Here is a 15,867-nt window from a genome sequence, read left to right on the forward strand (position 1 = left end):
CAGTATGTCCTGACAAGAGATAGTCCTTTTTCTTCCAGTATGTCCTGACAAATTTATGTGACTGACCTAAAAAGAAAAAAAAGGCATAAAATTTTTCAGCCCAGGACTCAAAGCTGTGTTCAGCATTTCACTTAGGTAAGCGGAGTTGTGATCAGATGTGGTAAAGTCAAAAGGCTTTAAAACACTTACTAATAACAGAACCCTCTTTTCAAGCAAAGTCTTATGAGGAACGTTGGTATATTAAAACTAAGAAGTGGAGAAAAGAAAGAGCAGAGCGGTTCTGGTTGTACCCTCAGGGAATACCCTGGCTTGTCCCTTCCCTCTAACGGCAGCTGCTAGGGAACCCCCGAGAACAGGGTTTGAAGGCAGGGTGGTCTAACTGGCATTTACGTGCAACCCCAAATGACGCGAGCTGGGCGAGGCAGCATGTGCCGGCCCATCCCTGGTGGGAAGCATGTGTCGGGGTAGCTGGCGTGCAGGCAGTCCTGCTAAAGAGCACAGAAGGTAAGTGAAGCCCAGAGGGACCTCTCCTCTGCTACTAGAAAAAAACTGCATACAGGGTGAGGGAGACAAGCCCAGGAGGAGAAAATCCTCCCTCACACACACAGTCACTCCGGCTTTGTCGGAGTACACGTCTGATACAGGCAGAGAGGTTACCTGGGTCTCTGAAAGAGAAAACTCGACTTTGTAGGTAAGTGGGAGTGGGGCGGGGTGAGGGGCACCTTACGAAAGCTTAATAACTAACGGATGTGTCTGAAATGGTCGAGTGCGACTTTACCTTCTCATTTATTTGCTGTGCACAAGGTGAACAGAGTTGCAGAATGGCTCTTAATAGCCCTACCACCCACGCCCCTCATAAATTTTCGATGAATAGGGGCTGAAGTCAAGCGAAGTAAAATACTAATCAGGAAGTACACTAATGTCAGAGGACTCTTTCTGCAAGTGAGCAAAGATTATGAAAACACAGCGTTGATCAAAGAGCATTAACCTTCTGCAGATAGCTGATAAAATTCAGGAAGCCCAAGGAGCGTATCAGAAGTTTCCAAATGAGGCTTCTTTCTTTGGGATGAATGGTTAGCATAATATTCTCCCTCACTGATGAGTGACAGTTATTTCTAGTGTCGACATGTTTTTCTTGCCTTGCTTCTGTGAACAGAAAAACACTGCCCAAGATTTAGGAATGGTGTGCACACACAGAATTGTCTAGAACCATCTCTGTATTTTTGGAAGATCTTTCTGCTAGCTCACTGGAATAGAAATGTCTTTCAAGGGACTTCCCTGGTGGTCCAGTGGTTAAGAATCTGCCTTCTGATGCCGGGGATGCCGGTTTGTTTCCTGGTCAGGGACCTAAGATCCCACATGCTGCAGGGCAATGAAGCCCACGTGCCACAACTAGAGAGAAGCCCGTACGCTGCAACGAAAGATCCCGCATGCCTCAACTAAGACCCGACGCAGCCAAATAAATATTAAAAAAAAGAAAAAGAAAAAGAAACGTCTTTCAAATCATTTAAGTGTCTTAGTCTTCCTGTTCCCTAAGTGGCCCGACATGCATACAGATTTCTAATAGGAGCTAACCTATGCTTGTGAGCCTTGCCCACAGAAAACAGCCTTCTTTTCAACGTGGCTTCAGCAAGTTCTAACATTTTGCATGTTAAAGGACTGTGTGGGAAAGGTATGTGGAACTGTCACTAGCTCTGTGTGACCTTAATCTGGTCAGGGAGAAGGGAACTGCCAAGGAGAAAGAGAAGAAGATAAGCTTTCCTGTGCTGGCGGTCAGGTTGACTGCTGAATGAGAGGAGCCCGACCTTCTCGACCTTCTCGTCTTCGCCTGGATGTTTATAGTCCTGACGGGGAGTGCAGGTTGAGGGAAGGGTAAATTTCCATTACATTTGAGTGACCGAATTTAAACATTTCACATTTCCACGTTTGATAGGTTCCTTGGGTTGTGTGTCATCCAAATTCCTGCTCTTTTGCCTTTTTCTCTTTTGATAAGGAATTTGTCTTGCAGACATACTATGTTAAATCCCTTTCATTTCTGCTTTTACAGGAGGGAGAAGCAGATGTGGCAACGAAAGAAATCAAGCCAAGTCCTGGGCCCACAAGAACTGATTCCATTCACACGTATGTGAAGACAGACTAGGGCTTTCAGACAGACATGCTGGGCAGTCTTGTCACTTTCAGCTCTCCCCTGGGAGGCCAAACATGGTGGGCTGAAAAAGCCACTTATTAATTTATACCGGGACCTTTCAAGAGTGTTCCATTTGAATTGCTATTTAATGTTGCAGCCCAAACTGGTGGAGAAGAAAAACTATGTTTGGTGCCTTTGTCGGTGAACTGACCCCTCACCACTCTGTGTAGAGGTGTTTCATCTCCATCAGATGGGCAGTGAAAACAAGCTTCTTCTCAATTAAGAGACCCATGTTTCCTGGTTTGTTTACCGGTGCAGTCTGATCCGGACCAGGCTGCCCAGCTGATTAGGGGGAAGTTTCCATTTTGTCTTCCCTGTTCGTTCCCGAGTACAAGCCAAGGTGACGAATTCAGGATAATCTTCCATAGCAATGACTGTTGTTGCTCTGAGTGACGGTGGCTGTTTTTTGAAAGTGCCCAGATATCTTACCTGGGGAATTGCAAGTAGACTTGTGACAAGTAGATATTAGGAAGCCGACATCTTAAGAGGTAGGGGGACCTTGAGGAGGAGATGGCAGGGGAACTGGGCACCTGAGTCTCTTGCAAGCAGCTCTGACCCAGAATGCGCTGTCAGCTCATCCTCTGTAAGCAGGTTCCTACTGCATGACTCTGCTTAAGAAGAGTTATCTGAAAATTTCCCTAAGGATCTCTTCCCTCATAGGCTTTTAGTATCTTTTTTCTATAACTTGATGAATGTACTTATAAAACATATAAGTGGGTTATATTTTTTTCAGTTATGCTCCCAAGCCTTTGTATAAGGGAGAAAATCAGGATTAGATAATATTTTTTCATCAAACAGGGCAGTTGGCAGAAATGAAAGTTACTCCCTTTTTTAGTTAGAAATTCCTCAGCTTCCCCCTTTCCCCTATTGCTTTTTTAAAAAAATTTATTTATTTATATTTATTTATCTTTGTCTGCATTGGGTCTTTGTTGCTGCGCGCAGGCTTTCTCTAGTTGCAGCGAGCGGGGGCTACTCTTTGTTGTGGTGCAAGGGCTTCTCTCTAGTTGTGGCGTGTGGGTTTTCTCTTCTCTAGCTGTGGCGTGCAGGCTCTAGGGCGTGTGAGTTCTGTAGTTGTGGCGCAGGTCCAGAGCACTTGGGCTCTGTAGTTTGCGGCAGGCGGGCTCTGGTTGAGGTGCGCCAGCTCAGCAGTTGTGGTGCACAGGCTTAGTTGCCCCGCGCCATGTGGGATCTTAGTTCCCCGACCAGGGATGGAACCCGCGTCCCCTGCATTGTAAGGCTGATTCTTTACCACTGGACCACCAGGGAAGTCCCCACACAGCTATTTTTTAATAACAGCTTCCTTACCCTGTTTGAAAGTATTTTAAGGAGTCAGAGATGGATTTCCAGGTTCAGAGTTTGAGCTTTGGCGACGGGAACTGGGATTGAATCCTGGCTTTTTGTTAGATGTGTGACCTTGAGTAGGTTACTGAAAGAGCAGCTGCCGTTGGCATCAGCATAGCCGTCCAGAATGTTTAGTTGCTGCAGTGCTCGTTGTGGTTTTCTTCATCATTGAACTGCCTCTTGATTTAATCTGAGTTGGAAATCAAGAAAAATATTTGACATGCCAACAGTGCCTATATTTCTCTTCTCTAATTGTTTGAAACCAGAAACAAAAATGATTTTCTTCTCCTGACTAGAGAACGTGGTGGTTTCAGTCGAGTTGGAGAAAGGCCGGTGGTCTGCATGTCACCATGGGCAGCACACATGCTTGTGCCCTTTGTATGACTGTGGTCTTCCTGGAGATTAGTCCTCTAGGAAAGCCGGACACCAAAAACCAGGGCTACCTCTGCTCCACTGTTTCGGTGGGTCCTGTGGTCTGGTGCCGTGGACATGGTGACCATTTGGAGGAAGCAAGCACGTGCAGTGTAAATCGAGCCTACCCATCAGTCCCCACTCCTTCCCTGGAAAGCATGGAGGAGTGAGGCACTGGTGGTCACTGGGCCAGCTGTGCTTGGTCTGTAAATGAGAATTAACTAGAGAATATTCTGGAAAGCAGTTCCTTTAAACCAGTTCCAGTAATATTCGTAGACTCTGACATTTTTGTTTTCTCATGAAAACCTTTTAACCTTTATGCTGTCCTGATGTAGGAGCAAATCTGCAGAAGGTGCCAGGAATTATTTGGAATTTGAGGAATTAACTGTGAGCCAGCTCCTGCTTTGTCTAAGGGAAGGAAACCAGAAGGTGGAGAGACTTGAACTTGCCCTCAAGGAAGCCAAAGAAAGGTATGAAATAGGCAATGCGAAATATGCATACATTGCTTTTTTTTTTTTAAGAAGATGTTGGGGGTAGGAGTTTATTAATTAATTTATTTATTTTTGCCGTGTTGTGTCTTCGTTTCTGTGCAAGGGCTTTCTCTAGTTGTGGCGAGCAGGGGCCACTCTTCATCGCGGTGCTCAGGCCTCTCACTATGGCGGCCTCTCTTGTTGCGGAGCACAGGCTCCAGACACGCAGCCTCAGTAGTTGTGGCTCACGGGCCTAGTTGCTCCGTGGCATGTGGGATCCTCCCAAACCAGGGCTCGAACCCGTGTCCCCTGCATTAGCAGGCAGATTCTCAACCACTGCGCCACCAGGGAAGCCCCATACATTGCTTTTTTAACAGTTTTATTGAGATATAATTAAGATACCATACAATTCATCCATTTGAAGTGTACGTTTCAATTTTTTTTTTTAGAATATTCGCAGAGTTATGTAGCCTTTACCACATTATAGTTTTAGAACATTTTTCCTTCCAAATAAGCAACTCAATACCTGTTAGCACTCACTCCCCATTCCTCCTAGTAATTCTACTTTCTGTCTCCATAGACTTACCTTTTCTGGACACTTCATACAAATGGAATCATACAACATGTAGTCTTTTGTGATTGGCTTATTTTATTTAGCATAATGTTTTCAAAGTTTATCCATGATGTAGCATGTGTCAGTTCTTTTCTCCTCTTTGTTGCCAAATAATATTCTGTGACGTAACTAGACAACGTTTTGTTTATCTCTTCATCATTTGGTGAACATTGGGGTTGTTCCCACTTTTTTCCCATTATGAATAATATTTGCTTTCAACATTCATGCACAATATTTTGTGTGGACATATCTTTTTAATTCTCTGGGTATATACCTAGGAGTTGAATTGCTGGGTCACATGGTTACTGTTGAATTTTTTTTTTTTTTTTTTTTTAACATCTTTATTGGAGTATAATTGCTTTACAATGGTATACTGTTGAATATTTTGAGGAACTACCAAACTGTTTTCCACAGTGGCTGCACCATTTTGCATTCTCACCAGCAATGTATGAGGGTTCCACTTATTCCACATCCACATGAACACCACTGTTGTGTATCTTTTTGATTATGACCATCCTCGTGGATGTGAAGTGGTATCTCATTGTGATTTTGATTCTGTTTCCCCAATGGCTAATAATGTTGGGCATCTTTTCATGTTGGCCATTTGTATATCTTCTTCTTTGCCCATTTAAAAAAATTGGATTGTCTTTTAATTATTGAATGGTAAGGGTTCATTAATATTCTGGATACAAGTCCTTTATGAGGTATATGGTTTGCAAATATTTTCTCCCAGTCTGTGACTTATCTTTTCACTTCCTTGTTGCCATCATTTGCCAAAAATATAAAATTTTTTTATTTTGATCTAGTCCTGTTTATCTGTTTGGTTTTTTGTCCCTTCTGCTCTTGGTGTTGTATCTAAGAAACCATTGCCTAACCCAAGGTTACAAAGATTCACCCCCTGTGTTTTTTCCTAAGAGTTTTATACTTTTAGCTCTTACATTTAAGTCTGTGATCCATATTGAGTACATTTTTGTGCATGGTGTGAGGCAAGGGTCCAACTACATTCTTGCATAAGTAGATATATTGCTGTCCCACACCATTTGTTGAAAAGATAATTCTTTTCCTCACTGAATTGTCTTGACACCCCTGGTATAGATCAGTTGACCATAAATGTAAAGATTAATTCCTAAAGACTCAGTTTTATTCAGTTGATCTATATGTCTATCCTTATGTCAGTACTACACAGTCTTGATTACTTTAGTTCTGTAGTAAATTTTGAAATTGGGAAATGCAAGTCCTCCAATTTTGTTCTTCTTTTAAAAGATTGTTTTGACTATTCTGGGTCCCTTGTTTTTTTTTTATGTAATTCTTAGGATAAGTTTGTTAATTTGGGGGGAAAAGCCAGCTGGGATTTTGTTAGGGATTGCATTGAATCTGGAGATCGATTTGGGAAGCATTGCCATCTTAACAATATTAAGCCTTCTGATCCATAAACATGGGTGTCTTTCCATTTACTTAGGTCATCCTTAATTTCTTTCAATGATGTGTTGTAGTTTTCAGCATACAGGTCTTGCACTTCTTTTTCAAAATTTATTCCTTTGTATTCTAGTCTTTTTGGTGCTATTATACATGAAATTGTTTTCTTAATTTCATTTTTGGATTATTCATTGCTAGTGTAGAGAAATACAACTGATTTTTTTTTTTTTTTTGCGGTATGCGGGCCTCTCACTGTTGTGGCCTCTCCCGTTGCGGAGCACAGGCTCCGGACGTGCAGGCTCAGCAGCCATGGCTCACAGGCCTAGCCACTCAGCGGCATGTGGGATCTTCCCGGACTGGGGCACGAACCCGTGTCCCCTGCATTGGCAGGCGGACTCTCAACCACTGCACCACCAGGGAAGCCCCTACAACTGATTTTTGTATATTGATCTTGTAGCCTGCAACCTTGCTGAATTCATTTATTAGTGCTAATCATTTTTTTAGTGGATTCCTTAGGATTTTCTGTAAACAAGATCATGTCATTTGCAAAGAAATAGTGCTACTTCTTCCTTACCAACCAGGATTCCTTTTATTTCTTTTTTTTGCATAATTGCCCTGGCTAGACTTCCCGTACAGTGTTAAATAAAAGAGGAGAAAGTAGACATCCTTGTCTTGTTCCTGATCTTAGAAGAGAACACTTTCAGTCTTTCACCATTAAGCTGGTATTACCTTTGTTTTTCATAGATGCTTTTATCAAGTTGGAAGCTCCCTTCTGTTTCTAGTTGCAATTTTTATCATGAAAGGGTTTTGGATTTTGTTAAATGCTTTTTCTGAGTCTATGAAGATGATTGTATGGGTTTTTTTTTTAATATTTACCTTTATTTATTTGGCTGTGCCAGGTCTTCACTGCAGCATGGGGGATCTTTTTAGTTGCGGCATGAGGGCTCTTAGTTGTGGCATGCAGACTCTTAGCTGTGGCATGCATATGGGCTCTAGTTCCCTGACCATGGATCGAACCCGAGCCCCCTGCATTGGATCACAGAGTCTTAACCACTGGCCCACCAGGGAAGTCCCTGTATGGGTTTTTTTTAACCTCTATTAATATAATGTATTACATCGATTGATTTTCCAATGTCAAACTAACTTTTCACCCCTGGATAAATCCCACTTGGTCATGACGTATGATCTTTTTTATATGTTGCTAGTTTGGATTGCTAGTCTTTTGTTAAGGATCTTTGCATCTGTATACCTAAGGGGTACTGGTCTGTAGTTTTCTTTTCTTATGTTGTCTTTGTCTGGCTTTGGTATAAGGGAAATACTGGCCTCATAGAATGTGATATACACACGCACTTTAGGATAAAATTTATTTACCTCACAGAGTTGTGAAGTCAATGAATTTCTACGTGTGACTGAACTTTTTATGAAGGCAAAGTGCGAAATCACATAAGACGGGGGAGATAATGCAACAGTTTTAGGGTTCCATTGATTGCAACATTTAATAATAAATATACTGTAAATAGGATATACTATAATATACATAAATATATTATGTCTGAGACATAATTAATTCTCTCAGACATTATAAATGGCTCATTAATCTTAAAATTATAGCACTATAAGAAGCACTTTCTAACTGAAGCAGTTGAAATTTTTAACTATAAGATCTGTTTTTAAAATATGAAGCGTAAGTTATTTATTCAGGATGAGGGTAACCTAGAATATTCAGTGTTTGTCCAATGACTTATTTGATTGTCAGCTCTTTTCAGAGGTGAAAAAGGTATGATAGCTATGAATCGTAGGTTTTTACCCCATATCCTACCGCTGTCCCTTAGAAAAGTTCAGAGGTTAACTTCCAGGAAACTAGTACCATGTATTCTAATGGAGTAAAATATTCATCCTGCCTTTTTGACAAGTCCCAAAATCTAGTAATAATGCACAGAAAAATAATTAAGTAAAAGCATTCTTTTTACACCTTAATTATTCCAGCCAATTTTTAAAGGGAAGATGTTTTGCTTTGAAAAAGACCCTTAATAGTCATAAGTAATCAGTGTGTTTCTGTTTCATTGCACGTTTACCCTCCTGAGTTCTGCACACCATTCTAAGAAGTCAAGTTTAGCCAGTAATTCATCCTTCCTCAGATAACACGATTAGCTTTAATAATAAAAGTATAAACTTAGGAATTTTCTGATTATACATCCGGATCTTTCATATAATCTAGTATATATTTCCTGCTTTCAAAATAATGATTAGCTCTCTGTCTGGAGGTATAGCTTTTCAGATTGCAGCTAGGAAGTCAGGCCTGCCTTTGAGATGGGTGTTTCCCTCTCTCACCCTGAGCTCCCTGTAAAGGATCCCTTTCTCAATAGCATTAAATTTCCATTTTAATGGAAATTATCATTTCCAAATTATCAGCCTTCTCGCAGTATTTAACACCTGGCAAGTCAGTGATTGGTTGCCAAGAGTAATGTTCCCCGTGTGGGTATTAGGATGACCTCCTGGCTAAGGTCGGACTGAAACCAAGAAATAAAATCACTGATTCCTGGACAACCTGGCTTGATTTACTATGTGGGATATGATGGAAAGATGTTCCAAGACCTAACATGTCTTCTTCTCAAATACATAAGTCAGTCTTCAACCATTTTCATGAGAAATAGGGGTAACAGACAGTTTAAAATTTACTCTGAAAAGTTTTAGGGATTTGTGGGGACAGCGGACAACAGACTTGCCTTTCTTCTATTGTTTGCCAGGATTCATATTTCGTGCAATTTGTGTCTTCTAAACAAACTTAAACTGATAGCCAGGAAGGAGAGGGAAAGTATACATGAAGTGTGACCCGGGATAATCAAGAGGTAGTAGGGAAAAGTCAGCCGAGATGAAAATTTGCCCTACAAAATTAAGTTGAAATTCAAATGTAGGTCAGAAGCCTGTGTCATATGTGAGTGGCGTGATAACGGCCCATCCTTCAACCCTGCACCAACCAGCTCTTGGCCCATTGATTTGCTTAGCTAGAAACAGTGCCTGTGCACCAGTTAGGTTGGGCAGTTTGCAACCGATACTAATGCTGTTTGTTTATTTGTTATTATCACTAAGTTTTTAATTTTTTTTAAATTTTTTAATTGTTTTTTTTCGGTACGCGGGCCTCTCACTGTTGTGGCCTCTCCTGCTGTGGAGCAGAGGCTACGGACGCGCAGGCTTAGCAGCCATGGCTCACGGGCCCAGCCGTTCCACGGCATGTGGGATCCTCCCAGACCGGGGCACGAACCCGTGTCCCCTGCATCGGCAGGCGGACTCTCAGCCATTGCACCACCAGGGAAGCCCCTATCACTAAGTTTTTTAAAAATCAGGTTTGAATTAACATAGTTTAAAGAATTGGTTCTACAAGCTTTTTATGGAAAAACAGTAATTCTTTGACCAACCCCCCTCCACCCCCCACCTCCTTTTCCTGCTTCTCAGACAACCACTTGCAACATATTTAGCTGGTTCTTTTGATACATACTCCCATATATCAAGATTAAATTGCTACTTAAATTTTGTTTCCTATTTTAGACATAATCTATTGACCTCCCGCTATGAAGGATGAGGATTTAACTGCCTTTCACCCTCACCATTTTCACTCCACACACTTCTGGACCCTTCTTCCCACCCCACTCCAAAACTGATTATATTGACATTGTTAGGTCACTACTCAGTGTTTATTATTATTATGTGTACATACCCACGCACACATACAGTTCTCTGTTGAGCTGTGCTCTATGCTTTGACCACTTTTCCTTTTTTATACTTAAAAAAAATCTCTATGCAGAATTACCTTTATAAAAAGTTGTTTAGTTTCACCATACTTTTCTCCAGTGAGGAAATCTCAATTACATTCAAACATGTTAGTAGTCTAATAGTTTTCTCTTGAAGACTTTTCTCCTGGAGTCAGCCTGGTTGTTATCTAGGTCCTGCTGTATTGCAGTCATCTTGGAATCTCCCTTTGTCATTGTCCTGTGGAATTCCTTCATCTCTACTATGTTGGATCACCTGTTTCCTGAATCCAATGCCTTTCTCATTCCCTAAATATCTTTAAATATCTCCACTAACTTACTAAGAAAGAATATATGGGAAGGATATTTTCTGAGAACTGCATATCTGAAAATGTCTGTTTCTACCTTTTTATACTTAATGGATAATTTGGCTAGATATAGAAATCTGTATTGGATATAATTTTCCCTCCAAATTTTGAAAGCATTACTTCATCGTATTCTAGCTTTTGGTGTTAATGTTGAAAAACTCATTGCCATTCTGATTCTTAATCTTTTGGTTTAAAACTTCTTTTGTTTTTCCTCTCCCCCAAAGATTCTTTGCTCTGTCCCAAGTTTTCTGACATTTCACATGTGCTTTGGTGTGACCTTGTTTTCATCCATTTGTTCTGGAGATTCTTGGCCTCTTTCATTCTGCAAACTCATGTCCTTCGGTTCTCAAAAAATGATCTTGAAATAATTCAGGGATAATCTCTTATCCTCAGTTTTCTCTGTTCTCTCATTCTAGCACTACTGTTATTTTTAATTGGACCTCCTGGACCAGTCCTCTGACTTTCTCAACTGGGTGTTCCTCTTTTCCATTTTTCTCTCTCTCCTTATCTCTCTCTTTCTCTCCATCCCCCCTTCACTCTTGCTCTTTCTCTTTTTCTGCTTTCTGATATATTTGATCAACTTTCATCTTCTTTGTGGGGCGGGGGACAGTTCCTTTGAATGTTCCTCTTCCATTTTATTATGGTGGTAATACGTTTCCTTCTGTCCCTAAGGATATTGATGATAGGTTTTTTTGTGTTTTATTTGAAGTTTTTCCCCTTAGCATATTCTAATTTCAGTAAGTTGTTTTATTTTCTGGTTTACTTTGTCTGTTTCATTTTAAGGTTTTCCTGAAATGTCTGGTAATCTTTACTGTTTGATCGGATTTAAGACTGGGGGGTTAGATGCTGATCAAAGTGCTGTGTGGGGCTTCCCTGGTGGTGCAGTGGTTGAGAATCCGCCTGCCAATGCAGGGGACACGGGTTTGAGCCCTGGTCCAGGAAGATCCCACATGCTGCAGAGCAACTAAGCCCATGGGCCACAACTACTGAGTCTGTGCTCTAGAACCTGTGAGCCACGACTGCTGAAGCCCACACACCTAGAGCCGATGCTCTGCAACAAGAGAAGCCACAGCCATGAGAAGCCCGCACACCCAACAAAGAGTAGCCCCCGCTCGCCGCAACTAGAGAAAAGCCCGCACGCAGCAACGAAGACCCAACACAGCCTAAAATAAATAAATTTATTTAAAAACAAACAAAGTGCTGTGTGCATGTGTAGGGAGATCTGGCCGGGAGGTTTTCTTGGGGAAGTCTTACGTCAGAAACTTTAAATCGTTTCCTTTTCCTGATCAAATTCTCCAGAGGAGACTTTTCCAGTCTCCTGTCTGAAGGGTACTTTTCTAGATGCCAGCATTCTGGAGATGAGTAGGAACAGAAGGCTGAGGGTCTTAGTATTCTGTAAGTTCCCCTCTTTTCAGTAGGGAACCCAACCCCTCAACTCTGATTAATGACTCTGAGTCAAGAGACCCTTTATTTTATGACCTTCTAGTCATTCTTAAACAGGTCCCAACTTTATCCCCACGTCCAGAGGTACCTAGTGTCACTGATTCCTGAGCCTTTGGGGGTCCCACAGTATGAAGTGGGTTCCATCTTGGCTCTCCCTACTGTTGGCTCAGATCCAGTCCTCTTGGGCTATCTAGTCAGTTCCCACTCATACCTAATGCTTCCTAAATCTTCTTGCTATTATTTCCTCTCCCTTTCTCTTTGTTCTTGTAGGTATGTGGTTTTAAAAAGTCATTTTAGTGGCATTCAAGGTGGGAGAAAAATTACATGCGTATATTTAAATCTACCGTCTTTAACCACAAGTCTCTTTATTTCATTTGTATCGGGATGGCTTTCATATGATTATGATTCAGTGTAAGAATGTTGCTATATTTGTTTGTTTTCAGGACCTCATAAACTTATATGGGTCCCAAAAAACAAGTCTTTCCCTCTCTGCCGAATCCTTATAAAGGGACACCCACTCTCATGTAGCACGTGTGCATGCACATGTGTACAAACATAAAAACACAAATTTAAAAAATATTTCTGTGCATGACAATGATGTGAAAAGAGGCAGTATTTTTCAGTGTTCAAGATAAATTATACATATCTTATACCTCCATGTGCATTCATCCCTTAAATCAATTCTAGCCAATATCAGATTGAAAGCAAAACCAGAGCTAATATAGAGAATGCGAAGAGATTGTGAAAACATTGATCTTTTATCCAGATTTTGAACAGTGTTCTTTTCAGTGCTTCCACAATTGTTTTTCCTCTGGAAGCCAAAGAGAAAGTAACTTTTCTATATTCTTTAATTTTTCAGAATTTCTGATCTTGAAAAGAAAGCGAAGGATCATTGTGAGATTGAGACCCAGACAGAGGGGCACACAGAACAAGAGAAAGAAGAGGAGAAAGGCACGGAAACTGTGGGTACTAAGAGTCTAAGACTGTTACCACACCCCCGGTGGACAGAGAGTAGTGCAGGCGCTGGAGCCGCGTCTTGTGATGTGTTATTGGCTTTAGCAGTAGAGAAATAATTTCCATGTTGAGTATTTTCTATTTCTCTCATATTTCCTTGTCCTGATCTGAATTTCATTCATTGTAAATTGTACTGAGATGTATTCCTGTCCTAGTGATTCTAGGAAATCACGTCTCTCTCTCTTCTTGGCTGATTTTCTCTCCAGAATTCCTAAGTGGACAGGCCCACTAATTGAGAAAGGAATTTTGTCCAATTTATAATAAGATCATTTGAGGATGTGACCCAGAAACGTAAGGGAGCATTGAAAGATCTTGGTTCTATCCCACTACTGGTTTGAACAAAAGAGTATGAACAAAAAAGGCTCATTTTTATATACATGCTCATATACCTTTCTGTTCTGTGGCAACTCAGAGACGTGCCTCGTAGCCTGCAAACAGTCCGAAGCTTGGGGAAAGGTGATGAAGGCAGGAAGTTGTAAGACCCATAGTAGCCCATGAGAAAGGCATTTACATAAAATACTTTAGCTAATTTATTTATTCAGCAAATATATATCAAATGCCTACTGTATGCCATGCTCTGGGCTGAGTCTCCTACTTTCAAGAGAATGGAGAATATTTTAAAAACTGAGATGAAGAGAACACCTGTGAGTAGTAGTACCCTATTGACTACAACTAATCGATAACTAATAATAGAGAAGTACTGAGACTTCCATGGCACCATAAAACTCACTGACAAAAATTCTAGAGCTGCCAGGGAAAAGGCAGTACAGTGAAAATAGTTGAGTAAACTAGAAAAATAAATCAGCCAGAGAATATGGGCATGAGTTGCTAGCTGGATAAATTAGATTGTGCTTTGACATCACTGTGATCTAGGATCCCTTGAACTATGATCAGGATTCTTTTTTTTGTTTTAATTTATTTATTTTTGGCTGCTTTGGGTCTTTGTTACTGCGTGCGGGCTTTCTCCAGTTGCGTCGAGCAGGGGCTACTCTTCATTGCAGTGCACGGGCTTCTCATTGTGGTGGCTTCTCTTTGTTGTGGAGCATGGGCTCTAGGCACGTGGGCTTCAGTAGTTGTGGCTCACGGCTCTAGAGCACAGGCTCAGTAGTTGTGGTGCACGGGCTTAATTGCTCCATGGCATGTGGGATCTTCCTGGACCAGGGCTCTAACCTGTGTCCCCTGTGTTGGCAGGCAGATTCTTAACCACTGCACCACCAGGGAAGTCCAGGATTCATTTTAATTAAGATAAAGACATTATCACAAGTGCATCCAAACTGATCAGTTAATGATCTATAATGAAACAGAGTTGTACCCAAAGCTTTTTTTTTCCATACAAGATATTTGGGGCGTTAATTGCCAAAAGTTTAATCAATTCAGCAGTCTTATTTAGACACCAGTGGTTCACACTGTTTTCTCACAAAGAGGTTCATTTAGCCTCTGACAAATGCGTGTTTGTGATTGCCTGGATGACAGGTTGGAAGTGAAGTGGAAACGTTGAACCTTCAGGTGACAACCCTGTTTAAGGAGCTTCAGGAGGCTCACACGAAACTCAGTGAGGCTGACCTGATGAAGAAGAGACTTCAGGAAAAGTAAGGATGAGAGATGAATTTTATCCTCCTTCGAAAAGTGTACAGTTTTACAAAATATGTTAATATACAAAAATATAGTTTTATTACTGTTTTACTGAGTAAAAGAAAAACAGACCTAATTAAAATATGAATTCAGAAAACCCTAATGTTCAGGTTAATATAGAAACATATTAAGAAGTCCTTGTAGTAATATGGGGGAATGGGCCCAAGGGACTCTGATTCTGCTGTTTGGGGACATTTGTTAAGCGTATATGAAGACCTGGAAAAAGCAGTGAGCCAGACTTCCTGTGACTTACGTGAGCTGACAACATTGATGTGAACAAACATAAAAGCTACAAAGGGCAAGAAGAACTTGAGTGAGATTTACTTAGGAAAACAAATTGATTTTCAATCAGTTATGAAGTCTAATTTATAAATCGGGAGAATCTTGCATTTGCTTGTTTCTCTTGATGTAAGAAGTTATCCCAAATTCAGGAAAGCTAAGTTGATGTTGTTCTTTTGGATTAGTTAGCAAACATATTTCCAGCCCAATATACAAGTGTATGTTTCCACGGAGTTACACTGACCAAGGTTGTACAGTATTAATGGTTATCTAGTACAGCATAGCAGCTGATGCGAAGGACTTTGGAGAAACAGACCTAAGGGTGAAATATGGATCTACGCCTCATTTGTGGTATTACCCTGGACAAGTTATTTATTTAACCTCTCTGAGTCTCAGTTTTATCATTTGTAAACTGTGTGTCATAATTCTGACTTTGTATTAAGTAAGCTAATGTTTAACATGCTTTGCGTTAATGCCTTGCATGTAGCTATCAATGGTTTGTATTTGCTGTTATATTGAAATTTTCTCTCTGATCTTTAAGAGGACTGAAAGCATTTCCTTCTCGCCTATTGAATCTTTGTCAGAAGTCATGCTTTTTATGCTTAACAGAGCCCATAGTTTTAAAAATACTAAAGATATCCATGGATCACTATATGAGAAGCACCTCTAGCCAATTACTAGTTTGGTCTGTATCTAAATCACAGAAATATATTTGCATGACTAGTTGAAACAATTACTCCAGGTAGACAGTAGCTTGTGTGATCTTAGATCTGTACTTGTTTATGCTAGGCATAAGGGTTCAGAAATATGTAAATTCCTTTTACAAAAATCTGTATTTTTTTATATTCAGGCATAACGGTTCAGAAATATTACTTACTTCTAGTAAAGAAGCAGGGAGGATAAAATATTTAATTTTGTACTGTTAAATTTTTGAAAAATGTAATCC

The 15,867-nt window shown here is 40.6% G+C and overlaps 1 protein-coding gene across 7 annotated transcripts in view; it reads left to right on the top strand.

Moving 5' to 3' along the window:
* Nucleotides 1-15,867, top strand: part of OPTN (optineurin) — a 42,310-nt gene that overhangs the window by 12,848 nt on the left and 13,595 nt on the right. For all 7 annotated transcript variants that reach the window (XM_082854790.1, XM_082854789.1, XM_082854784.1 and 4 more), the window contains 4 exons: nucleotides 2,048-2,121; nucleotides 4,276-4,410; nucleotides 12,856-12,958; nucleotides 14,484-14,599. In XM_082854790.1, the coding sequence (XP_082710916.1) occupies nucleotides 2,048-2,121; nucleotides 4,276-4,410; nucleotides 12,856-12,958; nucleotides 14,484-14,599 (428 nt within the window). The remainder of the gene's footprint in view (nucleotides 1-2,047; nucleotides 2,122-4,275; nucleotides 4,411-12,855; nucleotides 12,959-14,483; nucleotides 14,600-15,867) is intronic.

Source organism: Leucopleurus acutus, assembly GCF_964270905.1.
Source record: "Leucopleurus acutus genome assembly, chromosome: 1".
Lineage (NCBI taxonomy): Eukaryota > Metazoa > Chordata > Mammalia > Artiodactyla > Delphinidae > Leucopleurus > Leucopleurus acutus.